Below are 18,174 nucleotides of genomic sequence, written 5' to 3' on the forward strand. Positions count from 1 at the left end.
TCTTTCTGTAGTATATGTTTTCATAAAGATAAAAAAGCAATATATACATTTTAAATATTAAGATAAACGACTAACTACAACATAAATTTATATACTATATAGGTACATTCTTTGTTTTGTACAGAAGTCGAATAGTGATGTGCAAGTGCAAGGAAATTATATCGTGTAACTGGGACTTTTTTTTCCTACTCTTACTTTTGTCATGACAAAAGAGATGGGCAATAGTGGAGGGGAGAACTGTGGGTTCCTAGCGCATAGGGCAAAGTGAGCTCCCATCGCAAGGATACTATATTACGTACACAAAGAACTGGCGCAAGACGCGTGCGCATTTTCCATGTGTATAGCAGTACGCATGGTGTGAAGAAACCGGGAAAAGCATGTATAAACGTGTCGATCACGTGTGATGCAGCTGCTCTTGTATGTTTAAGTAAGTACACACTATTATACCGTAAATTTGGGGATTATTCGTGGTACTATTAATTATTAAAAGTTACATGAAGAAACTTTACTTCTACATCAAAATGATACCTTACATATGTAATTATCTGTCCATCGGCATATGTCCAGTGACACATGCTGCTCACGTTGCTTAGTATTATACCACAAAAGTCTGTCAAATAATAATAATATGATTGAGAATCTTATGAAATAACACAAAAAATCTATCGATTAATGTCCTATATTTAGACTTCGGTTTTTAACAGTTCATTGAAATATTTGGAGGCGTGGCGTGTTCAGCAACTATATATCAGTATGCTTTCTTTACACACGTGTTAAATACACGTGCACATGAGTAGTATGATCCATGTACAAGTGTATGTGTATGTTATGTGTGTATGTGTGTGTGTGTGCGCGCGTGCAGGTATAAATTGTCTCTATGAGAATAAACTCAACATGTGTACCTAAAATTGAGTGATAACTTCTAATATTGAACACAATTTTATAAAGTAAACCTCTGTCAAAACATTACATTTTGTTATACCTGTCAAATCTTGATTATATGATAAGTTCTTTTCTTACACTCCAATAAAATAACGGTATCTCATGTCTTTGTCGGTTCTTAGCATTTTCACATTTGCAGAGGGTAGTGTGTATAAATTTCCGGTTTTATATTAAAGTGTACCCAAATTCGATTATTTAATTTCGAGATTCGCAAAATATTTAAAAATGACATGATAATGTAAAATAAGTATTAATTTCAACGTGCGTATACCACGATTTGTGTCACATTACTATTGTTTCGAACATAACCTTAAAAAAACGCGTGGTCACATTATACCACTTTGTCAAACTTTCGTTTTATTTTTTAACATTTCTAATTACAGGCTGAGAGTACAGTATAATCAATTGAGTGAACACGTGAAGTTGTATCATGGAAACAGGATTTTTAAATTTTCATGATGAAGAACATTTTTCAGATTTTTCATTGTCCCTGGAACAGGTAATGTACTTATTTAATTTTAATAAAAAGTAAACAATTTTACGTTTGTAAATGGAATGATTATATTTTTATATTTATAAATGTATTATCATTAGCGTCATTATGAATAATCTTACAAGAATAACTTTCTAATAATACATGAAATATTATTGTAGTTAATATTAGCATTTTTGATAGTTGTATAACTTCATTGAACAGTTACAATGTTTACATTATTTGAATTAGTTCAAGTCACTGTATTGTGTATATTTGCCCTTTTACAATTTAATTGAATAAGAAAAGATGATTGAAAAACTATTTGTTATAGTATATCGAATTATTTGCATTTAATACAATAATTAAAAAAAATATATATATACCAAATATGATAATAATTTCTTTTTAATTTTGTTGTTTTTTCTATGACTTCTATGGTACATATGTTTCTTTATTAGACTTAGATTTGAGTTTAGTAAAAGCTTGTTTTTGTTACAGATTCTCTGTACTTCATTAAAATAATATGTAATATTACGTGTGCTTAATTAGGTTAATATGGTTCAAGAGTTTTCTTGCTGTAATTATAAATGTAAGGCATGGACAAAACTGTAGAGGGGTTATACACGTGTAAATTTTATATTTTATTTGAACAATTAGAAACTTTGAGATAACAAAATACTTTTCCATCCACATAGTGAATTAACAATTGTAGATTACTCTTTGTTCCTTTAATTATTGATATTAATTGTATTATACATTTTTTGTTCAATTAAATAATTAAATATGAAAGTAGACATATTTGTAACGATTGTCTTATAATCTACTTTGTTAATAGAAATATTATAAAATATATATTGTTTTGTTGTAGCATTTAATGGAAAAGCCTCAAGATTTATTAATGCATATGGTAGAAAATGATTTCGATTATATGGAAACACATCTTGATATTGCAAACTCGGATAGTTTATGGAGTAATGAACATGAGTAAGTAGAGATATTTCTTCTTAGTACAAATTATGGAAACAAATGGTGCTAATGAGTTTCACGCATTTTAGACGAGCCGAAGATATGGGTGAAATGTCAATTGCAGAAATTCCTACAATATCCAAGATTGATAATATTAAAGAAGATTTTGCAAAAGTTCTCACAGACTGGCAGGAACACATTGGCTACTTACAGGTTTTATTCGTTCTCCTTTCTTACTTCGCTTACGATTTACAACATTATTTTATAAATATTCTCTTTTAGGCAACAGACATTGATGAATATATGGATATCATAGGATTAAATATGAACACTACCGATAGAAAAAGCTTTTGCATTTCAGAAAATGTATTTCAAGATGAACAATTAATTCAGACTTTAGAATCCGATGGCTGTAAAACAAAACAAGCGGACTTCAAGAGGGAACGTTTACAAACCAGTAAAAATGTGCAAGAACCAAGTAGTAGTAACAAAGTCGCAGGTTTATTTACATTAATATTATTGTCATATTTTTTATCTTATGATTTCCTTTTATGACATAAATTTGTAATTTTTAGAAAATTCAGTAGAACAGATTTCATATCGTACAATAGCTGATGCTTCTAAAAGTTGTGATAAACACATAGACATAGAACTTAAACAAGGTTATTTATACTCTAAACACAGTCATAATAAGGTAAAAGAGAATATACCCAAATATGACAGTACAGGAATTGATATTACTGCAAATATGCTAGCAAAACAAAAGAAAAGGAAAAAAGAAAAATCCATACTTTCTAATAAAGATACAAAAAGTAGTAACCATAATGATAAATTTCGTTCGAATCAGTTACCAGGTAACAAATTTGCAATATTTTGAGATCAAGATCATAACAAGTAAATCAGATAAAGTATTATAATGATTTTATAATTATCATCATAGTGCTGGAAGCTGGAACTGTCGAAAGTTTACTAGAACAATTTGAAGCTTCCGAAAAGAATGTAGTATCATCTGACTCATCTAGCAAAAATAATATAGATTTGAATCAAGATTTAAATGTAAGCTGTAATAAAAAGCAGCAGTTTTTAAAGGAATCTGGAATCGGTATCCCTAAAAAATCGTTATCACATGTTTCGAATGTTCATAAGAATGTTAGAAATGTTATATCCAAAGAAGTAATCGAGAAGATCAAGGTAAATATACAAGAACTTAATTTTTACTGAGTACATTTCTCACTCAGAATGATGTGAATAATGAATCCAACTGACAATATGGTGAATCTATAATAGACATCTGGACGTAAAAAAGTAATTTCAATAATACCAACTATGGCAAGCATACAGGGTACTGGACGTAGTAATGGAACCCGTATGCAAGATGCTGCAGCCACACTTTCTCGAAATAAACTTCTAAAAATAGTTAAGTATTTATTTTATTAAAGTAGCTGTATGATAATGAAACAATCAAACAAACAACATTGAAACAATGAAAGTATTTCTTTCTTTTTTTGTAACATTTATAGTATTCAAGAATGTTAATTTCATATGAAGTTTAGTAACTGTTTATTTCTTGTGTTAGGTGACAAACAATACTAAAAATAGAGCTATTGATGGCGGACTAGTTCAACTAGATCATGATTATTGTAGCAGTACTAACTCGTCCATTAGTAGTTCCGATAGTAACAGTGAATATGATAAGCAATTTAGTGACAGTGAAAAATCAACTCCAATAAAAAGTAGTAATCGACAACAGGCTGAATGTCATACTACTTACACAGAGCAAACAATATCATTACATGGAAATGAAATCGTAATAAAAGAAAAGGGATATTCGATTGAAAGTAGTACACAGAAAGATAATATGTTAGAATTACATGAAACAGATGGTAACTACGAAGAACAAACAAGAGCTACAGTATTTAAAGCTGTACAAATTGATGGATCTATAAAAGTCCGAAATGAAACTGAATGTCAAAAGGAAACAGTAAGAGAACAGGAAAATTGTCAATATATTAATAGATCAAATAATACGACAAATGGCGTTAGTCAACTTCGAAATGAGTCTACGAATAATTCAACCCCTGAAATGAAAATACGTTCAGCTTTAGCAACAAGTATTTTGCAATTGCAACGTGGTGCTTTAACTAAAACAAAGTCTTTAAACGGGGGGAATCAGAAAACAAAACAAATGGTTTCCGTATTAAAGAAGCCACTTAATGTACAACAACTACCAACAGTTGTAATAACTGGCTCTTACGAAAATGTAGTAACTACGAATGATAGCTCAAATAATAAAGTACAGAATATTATTATTCAAAATGCTGAAGAAAACCTTACACAAGATGAAGAAAAGAAACCTCCGCGTAAAAAATTAAATTTAGCAGAATACAGAAGTAGAAGAGAACAAAATCGTAGTGATAACAGTAGAACTAATTCACCGATACAACCTATGACATTAATATATATTCATCATGCATCTACAACAACTGAACCTGTCAAAGATGATTTTGGAAATCTTAACTGGACAGAGAGAGAAATTGTATCAATTTTAAAACCAAAAGTAGATATAGATGAAGAAAAAGTACGTCCGAAACCGGATACGTGCGACATGGGGATACAAACTTATGAGACTGTATTTGAATTTCCTCCAAAGTCTTTAATCGACGTCGACGAAAGACCAGAGGAAGACAGGTAACAAATATACAAATTTGCAAATGTTTGTGCACATAAACATAAATTGATCGGACTAGCGGATTAAGTATTTGAATTCGCTAGTAGTTTTCTTCAGTACACTGATAATTTCCTGAAAACGATTCTAATTTGGAAACAAGTATTCAGATACCTACTTATTTTTAACAGAGTGTCATTTAAATGTTACATAAAAACATTCTGTAGTAGTTTTGTTATTGCTATGAGTAATACGTATGTGTAAATTATTCAAATGATATACAATAATAACACGAAAGTGTAAAATCCTGTTAAAATTTCTAAAAGTATTACAGTTACTTACAATGTTCTTTAAGTCTTAAGTTGCGTGAGCTAATATTGGGACAATTTAATACTACTATGACTATATTGATAATATTAATAATATTTTTTGTTTTCATTTTTAATTGGTTTATTTAATGAAAAAATAATAGAAATCAATATATTATATGAATATTCATATATTATTACTGTACAAATATTGACTTAAATTTCACGAGTTATGTGTCGATAATGTAAAATTTTAAAGATTTTCATAATTTTCAGAGAAAAACACATTTTAAACACAAGTCAACGATCGTACAGAAAACACAGAATTAGTTCTAGTTCAAGTCGATCTAGATCAAGAAGTAAAAGTAAAAGTAGGAGTAAAAGCAGAAGCAGGAGTAGTAGTAGTAGAAGCAGATCCCGTAAACGCAGCAATACACGTCACCGAAGAATAAGCCACCGTCGTAGCTCTGTCAGTTCAAGTAGTAGTTGGTCATCTCGTTCACGTTCGCGTTCAAACACTAGATCTACTTTCAGTTCAGAATCGACATACTCACGATCACGTTCTAGATCGTCCAGGTCAAGATCCCGATGTTCTTCAAGGTACTCCAGTTGTTCAAGGTATGCATTTACAAACTTTAAAGTTTGTTTGTTTCAAAAAAATTTACTAATATATTTAAAGGAAAAAATGAAGACACACCTTAATGAAAATTTTCTGATACTCATCTTTATAGATCTTCATCTCGTTCCAATTTTGGAAGAAGTAAATGGTCAAGTCGTCGAAGAAAGGAAAGACATTATCGTAAAAGTTATGATAGACACAGACAACACTCATCAAGCAGTTATCGTAGTTATAGGGATTGGAGAAGGTACATAATTGATAGTTATTGTCTGTAGACACTGTACACACATTGCCTGCAAACAGTTTTCTATTTCAATGAGATATAAAATACGGACCAATTCTTATCCGAAAACTGCTTCTGAACTTAAAATTTAATTCTTGTGTTTGCAGAAAATTATCCGTTAATGTGGACTGAGAAACATTTAATTTTTATTAATTGTGTCCGGATGAAAATGACTTTTTTTATTTAATGTTTTTAATATGCTTTATAATTAACAAAACTTAATCACAGTAGTAATTAATATACTTACTAATTAGATAATTTTAAGTGTTTGATTTTTTAAAACGTAAGCCGATTTGATTACTCAGCAATAATTTGATATGTATGGTTTTAATTCCATTAGATCTCCGTCAAGTTCTTATCATAAAGCATATGACGCGTGGTACGATAGAGAGAAACAAAGACAGGTAGAGGAACGAAGGGTAATTTATGTTGGTCGATTAGAAGAAGGAATTACTAAAGCTGATTTGCGTAAAAGATTTGAAGCTTTTGGGCCTGTTGTAGATATTAGTGTCCATTTTCGTGAACATGGGTAAATGTTTTAATATCTTGCAATATATTTTTAATGTAACAAGATATGGAATTCCTAATTTTTGCTGTTGTATTGCAGCGACAATTATGGTTTTGTAACATTTGCTTATAAAAATGATGCATACGAAGCAGTCGAACATGGAAACGATGATCCGACTTTACCCAGATACGATTTATGTTTCGGGGGGCGCCGAGCTTTTTGTAAAGTGAAATATGCTGATCTTGGTAAGAACACGTTTTATTTATATCGAATTGAACATTTTTTGTCTTTTTACTAGGAGTGAAGCAACATTTATATAAATATTATTATTTTTTATCTATTTATTATTAATATAATAGGGAAATATTTTAAATGTATCGTCATAAGTGTACTAATGTACTACTTTTAATAGATGGTATGGCCAGCAACTCACCCAATAGTGGATACATGTCACAGATGAATGAAGACAATACATTCGACTTATTACTAAAAGAAGCAAAAGCTAAGTTGCGTAAAAGAAAGGTTTGACATATGTACTACTTATTAGTTGTAAATGTAATTTAAAATTTAGTACAGATGTTAACGATTATATTCAAGGCAAAAATAAGCAAAATGGTATACTGGTATTTTCGACCAGTTGATATGTAGTGAGAATTATGACGTGATTATTGTAGAATATACATTACCATTGCGATGATTTTATGGTATTTGTAAAGGAATATAGAACGTGACAGCTTCATATTTCGAAATAATCAACATCAACATTATTAAACTGTACAGGATATCTCACTTAAGTCTGCTATTTTTCGATAACAATGGAAGTATTAAATTTCATTCTGCGAAAGTCTGGTTAGTTCACCGTGTATAATTGTAATAAGATTGTTTGAAGGTTTTCTCTCATTTATAGTGATAAGTTATTGAAGTCATTACAATATTAATTATGCATCCATTAAAAGAACTTATACATCTTTCAAATAGAAAAGAATTGTATTTCGAAAGTGTTCTGTACGAATAAGATATAAATATATATACACACTAAAAGGTGTACCATCTTGATCTTTTTCACATTGTTATTTCCAAATTACCAATTATTTAATAAAATGTTTCAAATATTATTTATTTTTGTGAGAATAAATACAGTAGTATTAAAAAAAGTAGTAATGACTGATCTTAACTGGTCTTTTTTTTGGATTCTAATCTGGATTTAATTCCCTGACTAATAGATGATAAACATGAAGGGCATCATCAAGGAATCTATTTTAAAATCAGTAATTGCAGTTTGGTAGTAAATCTTTTATTTTCTAGCAGATTGCAGCAGATAACTGTTTAAGTTAAAAAAATATGTAAGTAAATATGTTGACTTCTTACCAACCAGCGATGTTGTTTACTAACTTGTATGAAAAGATTCTCAGGAAGTCACTATATATGTTCTATCAAGACGTTTTTATTAATTATTGTGGAATTTAAAGATCATTTATTTTTTAGTACAATTGTCTATTGTGTTCAGTTAAATCTAGGAACAATAGTGATAGCTAAAGGTATAATAAATTGTATTTAATGTAGTAAAAGAACTATTTTGAAGCAAAATTAAGCAATGCTCAAGAGTACATTTTTGCCTCTATATGTTAGAGATGACTGCAATGTACCCGTTACAAAGTCAAAGTGAAACGACAATTACTTTTTAACTCTAAATAAAATCATGAAGCTCATTAATAGAATAAAAATAAAGAAAATGTCATTTGAAACATTTTATTAAATCGTCAAGTTTTAGATATAATCGTGTGGAAAGATTAGATTGGGACCCTGTATATATTGTTTAAAATGTAACTTTCATATAAAAAAAAGTAAATGTATTTCGTTATATCGAAAATGCTGTGCATCAATAACATTGGTGTGTTCCACATACATATATGTGTTACTTAAAACAGCACCAGAATACGTATACAGTCATCCAGGTATTCTTCTGTCCGTATAGAAGCAATTAAAGCGAAACGAAACTAATGATACATTTACTTTATTCCTATAGTAAAAAATTATTTATTATAATTTTTACTAAGAATAATTCAACTGTTTCTAGTATGTGAAGTTGAATGCATGACACATTACATAGGCATACATATTTAAATGCAGTTTGCGACATTTTATTATACTTTCAGCTTTAGATAAACTTGGTTTCATATCCGTATTCCCTGTCCACAAGCTCGCTGCTAATTATACATTTTAAATGAATGATTAAATCGTCATTTTTTACCTTAATGTGGTTTACTGATAATAATTCTTTCTTAATACACATTTTTTTTATAGAAAATAATAGTATAATAGTACCTTGATATGGCGATCAATGTCAGTCAGAAATCCACTTACAGTATTTAATTTTTGTGTATGTTTCCCCGTTGTTCTGCGCTCAATGTCATATATTTTCTAACATCTATTCACGTATAATTAAGACGGTCGAGTATGGGAACCCCTTTTCCTCTGTTTAGAGTGTGTGCCTGTTAACCCTTTCAATACTATGGTCGACTATAATTTCTCGCCACAAATCGCCGTGACTATATTATGTTTATAAGTCCCCTTGGATTTTGCTTAAGCATTTAAAGAAGTTTGTTTACTTCATGCTCCATACTCGTTTTATTATCTTGTCAACCAAATAATATATTATACAGATGATCAGCTGTAATTTCTATTTCTTGTAAAAGTGTAGGAAGCAAAATGACTCTGAATTATGTGCACGTGTAACTGTATTGAGAAATGCGTTTCGCGATAAAAACGATCGCAACGAAAGGGTTAAATCGTGCGTTCCGTTGCGAACTTTTATAATAAACGAATATAATCTAAATTTATCGATTAGTTTCTTTTGAGTTTGAATCCTTCTTTTTGTATGCGACTAATTACTCCTTTAATATCTATTCTATCTACTATTCGGTTAAGAAAATTGGATTAATTTCACCGTTTGTTTATCTGAGAAATCTTAAAATTTATTGGTGGCATATGTACAGCGTACACGTACACTGTATACGTCCATACATTAAAATAAGGGGAAACACTTCGCAACTTGCAATTAGTCATTAATTCTGTCGATCAGCTATATTGTTGATATTTATTTACAAAGAAATAAGTTACCGATTGTGACGAATTTTAAAACTGATCTGTATACAATACTCAGTTATAAGGTTCATCATATTTATCAACGTATTTTAAACTTTACAGAATTGTGAAAATTTGTGAGAAAATGGTTCCTATAAAACATCCAATTTATCCGAGTTACAATTTCGAAATCTGAATAGAAGTTTTACATTTTCGTTCATAATTTAATGCCATTATTGTGGAAAAATTAAGAAATATTCTTAAATATAGATACAATTTTTAATGGTATGTGAAGTTTTAAAATCTTCGTCTTGTATTATTATATTTAAATACATCGTTGTACATGAAAGTTCTTTTCTTATTTTCATCTAAACGGTTCAATTTTTTTGCTAATTTTATTCGGGAATATAAGTCTATTGTAGAGTAGATCAGCGGTCCCCAAACAATGTACTGTGGTTAGCTATAAGGACGCCATAAAATATTCAAAAATTTCATATTACACTGAAATTTTTAAGATGCTAATTTCAGTTTACAAGACGGTAGCTACTAAAAATATTGTAACTCTAATAATGTTGTGAAACTAGACGTTTGGGAACCACTGCTATTAATTATTCGTATTATTGGTTTAAATTACCGATATTATAAAAAATATTCTTACTCAAATCTAGCAAAACTATATAGGATGCTTGACCAAAGAGAATTGAGGAATTTTGAAACTTCAGTTTGAAGTTACAAATAATTGAAAATTTGAATCAGATAAGCTATTAGATTTACAATTCGAAACGTATATTTACAGATGTGGTAAACACTATAATGTTTGCGATAATATTGCGATAATTTATGACGATGAATATTCGTCATGTTCGCGGCGTTAAACTTGTTTATTTATGTAAACTGATAGGAGTACATCAAGGCTTATCTACTTCAAGAATTGGCAAAAAGAATATCTACTGCAATACATCGTTACTCCGACAGAGGATTGAATAAATAAACACGCTTCTAAAACTTTATTTATTATGAAATCAATTTATTAATGATCTAGATGACCAGTGCGTGCCACCACCATGACAATGAAAAAGAAATTGTAATATAATCCATACGTAAAAGTACAAACACGAGTAGAAACAGAAGTTCCAAACCTAGAAACTTCCAGTTACAAATTAGTATCCAGGTATCAGACTAATTTCCATTCATTTTTTTTAAACAAAACCTTAAATCAAAACATCTTCATTTCGTTTTATTTGTCGGTGTAGAATAATCCATTTGGTCGTACCATAATTTTGAGAACATTTTGTATACGTATGCTGTCGTTGGTCTTTCAACTTTGTTTATCTTTATGTTTGCTTTGCAACTTGCTTATTTTCCTTTCCTACCTTATTTCCTTGTCTCGCCCAGTTTCTTGCTACATTTGCGAAATGGATTCGTTTGCATGCACCGAACACTCGTTCGCCTTGTCCGTAAGTCTTACGGTTTGTAAGCTTGTTTTTCGCACCTCTCTATACCTCTAATACTTCTCTTTCATTGTATTTACCTCGTTACCCCCTTCTCTTCTCGTACTTTCCAGTTTTCTGAGTACCTACCTCTTTTTTAAGTTTCCATTTACTTCTCAATTACCTCTCCATCTTTCTACCTCCCTTTTCCCTTTTTACTTAATGTTGTTCACTTAATGTTGTTTTCTTTTTATCAGAAACGTCCAGCCACTCTGCTTCTTCTGTTGGTGTATCTAAAATTTCTTTCATCTTTATTTTCTTCCGACGTTCCATTCGTATACTTTTCAAAAACGCACTCACCCTGCTTACGTGCTTATCCTCGTTTACCATGTGCCTCATATTCTCTATCTTATTTTTCAATCTGTATGTCACCATCTTTGCCATTTTCTTTCTTATTCGAACATCTCGAAATCCTATTGATTCTTATTTTTTGTATCCCCTGCGTTATCAGTAACGCAACTCGTCAGTTTTCGTATTGCAACAAATGGCATTTGGAAATGTTTCCCTCTGCACAGGTATTTTAAAAACTGTAATCAAGTAACTTGGTATCGTTGTCAGTTCGTTGCACACGATGACAACCTATTGTTGATCATGATATAAAATATAATAACCATAATATCACTAAATCAACACTTTACCGATCAATATTCTATTAATAGATTTTTCGATAATCGTATTATATCAAGAAAGAGTTCAATTATTCTCTTTCATATAATAATTCTGAGAAAACATATTAAATTATACTACACGAAATGACTCATTGGTTCACGATTATAATTGCTATTATTATTGAAAAATTTATTCAGAAATTCTGAACTATGAATTATGGATTTTTAAATAACCGCCGATAAGTAAAGTGTTTGCACTAGATTTATGGAATGAGTCGATTTGACTAATCGCCTACGATTAAATCTCTAATTTCCAAGATTTAAATGAACGAATATCAATTTTTCTAAGAACGATAGAACAAACTGGACGGCAAATGTCCGTAAATCTAGTGTTAAGTAACGTGTTATTGTGTTGGTCCTTCCAAATACTCAATGTCCCTCAATCATCGTGCTAATTCACGTGTACCCATTGTCAGCTGCGGTCCCCAATGTCACTACATACTTCCGGATAGCTAAAGAATTGACATATGATCTGATAAAAAATAGTTACTGTTTGTATACGTTTAATGTTCGTTTCTATAAAATATATCATAAGACGATGCATCTTGCGCTTCACTGCAGATCAAAAATGCGAGCCTACAATCAACTTCACGCTTAAACACCCTGAGATATTCTTTAGGTAATTAATAATGTCAGTTATTAATGTGTCAAGAACAAAATCAACATTTAAAATTCTGCGCTCCGGTTTGCTGTAACGTCGCCATACATATTACGTTCTCTTATAACCGCAAATTAATCTATCAGTCGACTTCAAATTAAACAGTCATATGAAAAAGAAAAACAAATGGAAAGAAAAGGAAGTAACGAAAATATTGTTTAATTTCTATAAATTTAACTTTCATCTGTCTTACGAGTGAATTTTCGTCGAAATAATTATCTTATGTAGATATAGTGCAATATGCTCTGTAATCCGATAAAATTTCATTAAGTTCAGATAATTCTGTTTAGGAGCCTAGTTCATTACAAGTTTTAAGATTGTTCAAACAGAGTACCGTAGACTCTACATAAATACCTATGACCAACTGCGATAAGGAACAGTATCAAATCGGCACTTTTTAAACGTTACAAGTTAGAATTACGTACTGGCCAATAGTTAAATCTCGTGTCTTTAGGATAAAGCATCCATCATCGGTTAACCCCTTGCGCTACAATGGCGAGCTAGACTCGCTATAAGGTTTTAATGGCCAACTGCACAGTGACGAACCATACTCGTCATGTAATTAAAAATATGCGTGGCATGTTTTTGCCAATTTTTTCTTTCATTTTGATCTTTCATAATAAATTACAGTTATATTCAAACCAATGTACTTTCAATTTACAAAATATATGAACCTTAAAATTAAATATGTTGCTTTCCTTCTAACACTTTATATTATGCAGTGGCTTACTCAAATTAAATGGTACTTTATTGCAAAATTTTTCATAATTGTATCGAAGCGGAAAGGGTTAAGTTCCAAAAGTCTCAGATAATATGAAAGGAAATCAGGAATGCTTCTTCCCCCCAATATTCTGCGGTACATAGGACGATAGCAACAGAAAAATGCAATCATTAGCCGCTTGCCTTTTTATCCCGAGTGTAGTCGGAATTTTTTTTGTACTAAAAATTATTAAGCCGAGTTGACTTAGGGTAATAACTTAGGTATTTCTGGTGGCTTTATTGTTTGCATATTATGATTGATTTGGCCTTTTCCGTGAATATATTTCCGTAACATATTCGAATACTAGAGTTCCTAATAAAAAAATTAGGGCCATCATAGCTTTTACGCCACATTGTTCACGGTAATCATATTGGAAGTCTAGAAGGTAATTTAATAATAATTTCTTCGTCGTAGTATTAACCCTTTGTACTTCAGAAGTGTTTCACTGGAACTACTCAACATTTTCTAATGAGACTGACGACATTTTCTGAAACTAACTTGATCGGAAATCGCACATAAATTGAGGAACACAACTATTTTATTTCAATATTTCATGTATCGATGCATTATACAAAGTTTAATATTAAATATCAAACTTTACACGTTTGCTGTGTCAAATCAATTGTCGATTGAGAGGCGATTCTGAAGTACAAGGGGTTGAGACCAAGAGTGAAGCAAAGAAATAAAACCTGAGTTATAAAAAATTAATATAACAAAACGACCAGGCAAGAATCAGGTTGCTGATTCACTGTTGATCTTCTGGAAAGTAATATCAATGATGGCCTTAATTTTTTGATCAGGGACCATGAAAAACACGAATAAAAAAACGGTCGTTCTGGTTAAATTTTAGAAATTAATTCATAAGGCAAGCAGTTAGATGTTTTACGATCTGTATGCCCTACACCACTAAATACAATACACTTCTAGGAAAATATCAATATCCATATTAAAAACGTATCTCGCATTCCACATCATACTTTTAGACACGACTAGACGGTCACGGGACCATGGTCACACGTCACATGAAACACATTGCAATACAGTCCAGAACGCTGGTGTTGCTTGTACGTAATCATTATATTAAATTCTGTATGTTGTTACAAATCGTCTACCTGTTAACGTTTAAACCACATCTAAATTACACAAATCGCAACGAGTTTTTTTAATATTTAGTCATATAACAAGCAGCGGCTCATTTCACGTGGAAAATCGACCAGCATTCCAACTTGAGTCAAACCGCACCGCGCTATGATGAGTATACAATCACCTTGTGCACTAGGATGCACAAAATAGAGTGAAATACACTTCTATGCATCCTGTTTTTATATTATATATAATATATATATATATATATTCATATGTATATTATGTGTAAGAAAAGTTGTAACCAATTATAGTTCATCGTTACATTTACGTGACTAATTATAATCAATTATAACTCGTGGTAACTTAAAAGAAACGGAATAATATTGCTCAGAGTAAATACAAGAATGTACATTGCCCGGTGAGATTGCAGGTAAAATTATCGTTTACTTACAACAGAGGTTTAATGTGTTCTAACTTAAAAGTCTCTGTGATTTATTTTACAAAAATCGTGTAATTTTCCTAGTCGCAGTGAATTGGAACGAGTCCCGAAAAACAGAAGATCTCGCCTCTCTTGGATTCTATTGTGCGAAACTTGTATAGAACGTAATTTGCATTTATACGAATTTCAAGTAAATGAAGTTTCTATTCCGCGATTAGTTTTCTTCATTTTTAACCTTATCGTTAATAGTTTTTTAAACGGAATGGTACCGTAATAGTTTTATAATACGTAGAGTAATTCGTTTAACTTAACGGCTTGAAATTGCTCGTAAACTATTCGCTGTACGAATAAATGTACGATATCAGAACAAGGAAATTCATTTACTGCGAATATACAGCACTTTTTATTTGTAGTCTTTAGGATTCTTCTATCTACGATATAGTGTCTTATGAATTGATTATTTACTTAGAGTTTTTACAACTAAATAATTCGTATAAATAATAAGTAATACTCGATATATCTCGTCTATATCATTGTATCTATCACTTGTGTAAGCGAGATATTTTGTACATAATGAAAGGATTAAAGTAGAACATTAAATTTTAATAAAATCTAGTAACGTTGATGCAAGTTAAAATATATAATAGTGAAACGTAAAGAACCTGAAAGTATAAAAATAGTTATGGCAAATAAAAAGAAAAAGAAAAGATGATAAGCAATTCTTATTCTTTTCTTTTCTTCTTATTTGCCATAACTAGCTTTAGTTATTGGCTGACTAAATTATATTTAACACGTTGAATGCCGCACGATTTTAAAGTGCAGAATATACGAAATGAAGAAAATACAATATTAAATTATTTAATTGAATCGCGTTGTTATTACCGCAAGTTTATCGCATGTCACCATATTAGGTAGTATTATTTACAATATAGGAATGTTTTCAAATAATTATCGTTTAATTGAGGAAATTGCAGTAATTGAATTTAGGCGAGGGTCACCGGTGACCACATGGCATTCAACGTATTAACAAAAATATCAACAGATTCCATAAAGTTACCTATATTTAAAAACAATATCTAGAAAAATTAATAAGAATTTAAATGGTCCTAAGCATCACCGCTCATTGTCATTACGTAAACAACCCTTCAGTCGCTCTACCACGAAATAATCCGTTTCGTAGTTCCGAGACTAACAATATCCAAAATTCACTTCTCTTCAAAACTATCGTTCCAGTCGTCATTTTTGTATAACGAATAGTTTACGAAAATAGTGTACGAAAGCTTAAAGTAGTGTTTGGTTCGAGTGTGACGAGGTCCAGAGGAGTTCAAACGAAATAACTCACAGGGATCAGAAACCAGCCTACCTTCCAAGGAATCTCGGGAACTAAACTGAAATGTTTGTTCTTGTAATCTGTACGAATGCTAAATTTCTCTTACTCGTCGAAACCGTGACCGTTGTTATAAACATATAAAACAGCGCGACTGCGCCGTTTTGGCACTTTCTTGCATGCAATAAGAAAAGACGCGTTCGCGCCGCTTGGCACTTTCCACCAGATTTCTGATATGACACGTGACACTCGAACAGCTAAGAGGTCTGAAGGACACTGTGGTCGTAGTGGTTAAAGCACGACTGGCCAGTCAACGAATCACAAGACCTCGGATTGAAATCTCGGATTGAAATGTCGGACCCCTTTTCGATTTAGAACAACGTTTCTCCGGCATCTTGCTATGCCAATTGACACATTTGCGTGTAATAACCCAAATGTTTATCATGCAACGCTTTCCAAAGCATAGTAAATGAACCCTTTGAACACCGGGTAGTATTCTTCAAACTTGCAAGAAGTTCTACGAATATTTCCTGCAAATCCTTTGTTTAATCGCTTTCCTCGGTTTGAAGTAAAACAGCACTTATACTTTCGTGGTCTATCAAAACTGAATCCTTTACGACCCAAAATTTGTTAACGAATTTAAAACGTTCAATGGAGGAAGTTAAATGATATATCAAACTCTTGAATACTAGAAAAGAAGGAAAGTACAAAACAAAAGATTGATACCTACTTTCCTTCTTTTCTACTATTCAAAAGTTAGATGTATAACTGTAATGTTTAAATTCTTTAAACAACAGAAGATCGGTATATAAATAATTAAATTATTTGTTTGCAATTTTTTATCCTAGGTATGAGAACTTCATGTTGTCGGTATGACGACGTATACCCTCAAAGGGTTAGCGCAGCCCCTAAAAAGTTTAGCGTGACCCACAGCTTGAGAAACGTTGCTCCAGAATCCTATGCGTGTATATAACGAACAATTCCAATGGGTTCGAACAGAAATGCTTGCGAGCTTTTAAAAAAGCTTCAACCCTTACGGAAGTTCGTAAGAGACGTCCAAACATATTCGAAGTCGAAAGCCTCCGAGACTTGGTTTGGCAGTCAACTATCGACATCTTTAATAGTATGTATATTATCACCCGTATGTCGATTGCTTGATGGAGTTCAGGGCTGCAAGGAACGGAGAACGTCGATAGCTTGCTTCGAAGATTGAAGGCTCGCAAATTAGAACGTTCGAACGTGCTCGCAAATTTGTTTTGGACGGTGTTTGAATCCGTTCGAATTTTTCGTTGTATACGTGTACAGTGAGCGCAATTCCTACTCGTCCATATTAATACTTATAAAGTTTTTGTTTATGAGTTATTTTTATTATATGGTTAAAATTAAAATAATTTATACACGAATACTTTAACGTATTTTTATTGGAGACGTAACTTTCAATGACTAAAGGTATTAGTGCCTTATTCCCAAATACGTTTAATTCGTTTTGTACAAACGAAACGAGTTTGAAATTATCACATATTATAATAAAAATACTTTAATACATTTGCGTATAAATAATTTAAATTATAACCACATTATAAAAGCAGCTTGTAAACAAATGTCTTCCGAATATTAATATGTACGATTTCAAGTGACACTCACTGTATAAATTGTAAATCAGTATACAAATTTTCTATAAGTTAACACTGTACGTGTTAAAACAGACCGTGGACCTATTACTACGTTTAAGTCCGCAAGTTTGATAAACTACCCTCTACACTTCTATCATTCGTGTATCGCAGCAACAAGCCGAATAAGTTCAACTTAATTTAAATCTAATACAATATGCTCTTACGTATAATAATTAAGTTCTATACATGGTTTTAGCATCGTCAAATCGATAATATCTTGCAT

The 18,174-nt window shown here is 31.2% G+C and overlaps 1 protein-coding gene across 9 annotated transcripts; it reads left to right on the forward strand.

Annotated features, from left to right (window-relative positions):
- Positions 1-242: 242 nt before the first annotated feature.
- Positions 243-7,816, forward strand: LOC116433801 (uncharacterized). Of its 9 annotated transcripts, none has more exons than XM_031992301.2 (14): positions 243-427; positions 1,326-1,441; positions 2,286-2,401; positions 2,473-2,596; positions 2,666-2,882; positions 2,959-3,237; positions 3,324-3,574; positions 3,671-3,799; positions 3,960-5,071; positions 5,633-5,974; positions 6,088-6,222; positions 6,599-6,787; positions 6,866-7,011; positions 7,179-7,816. In XM_031992301.2, exons 2-14 carry the CDS (start codon positions 1,373-1,375, stop codon positions 7,292-7,294), a joined length of 3,225 nt encoding a protein of 1,074 aa, XP_031848161.1. In that variant the 5' UTR covers positions 243-427; positions 1,326-1,372; the 3' UTR covers positions 7,295-7,816. The 9 variants fall into 9 exon arrangements, with proteins under 9 accessions (XP_031848161.1, XP_031848164.1, XP_031848162.1 ...); XM_031992304.2 differs by lacking the exon at positions 243-427 and adding an exon at positions 775-862; XM_031992302.2 differs by lacking the exon at positions 243-427 and adding an exon at positions 831-947.
- Positions 7,817-18,174: the final 10,358 nt, after the last annotated feature.

The sequence above is a fragment of the Nomia melanderi genome, chromosome 14 (assembly GCF_051020985.1).
Source record: "Nomia melanderi isolate GNS246 chromosome 14, iyNomMela1, whole genome shotgun sequence".
Taxonomy (NCBI): Eukaryota; Metazoa; Arthropoda; class Insecta; order Hymenoptera; family Halictidae; genus Nomia; species Nomia melanderi.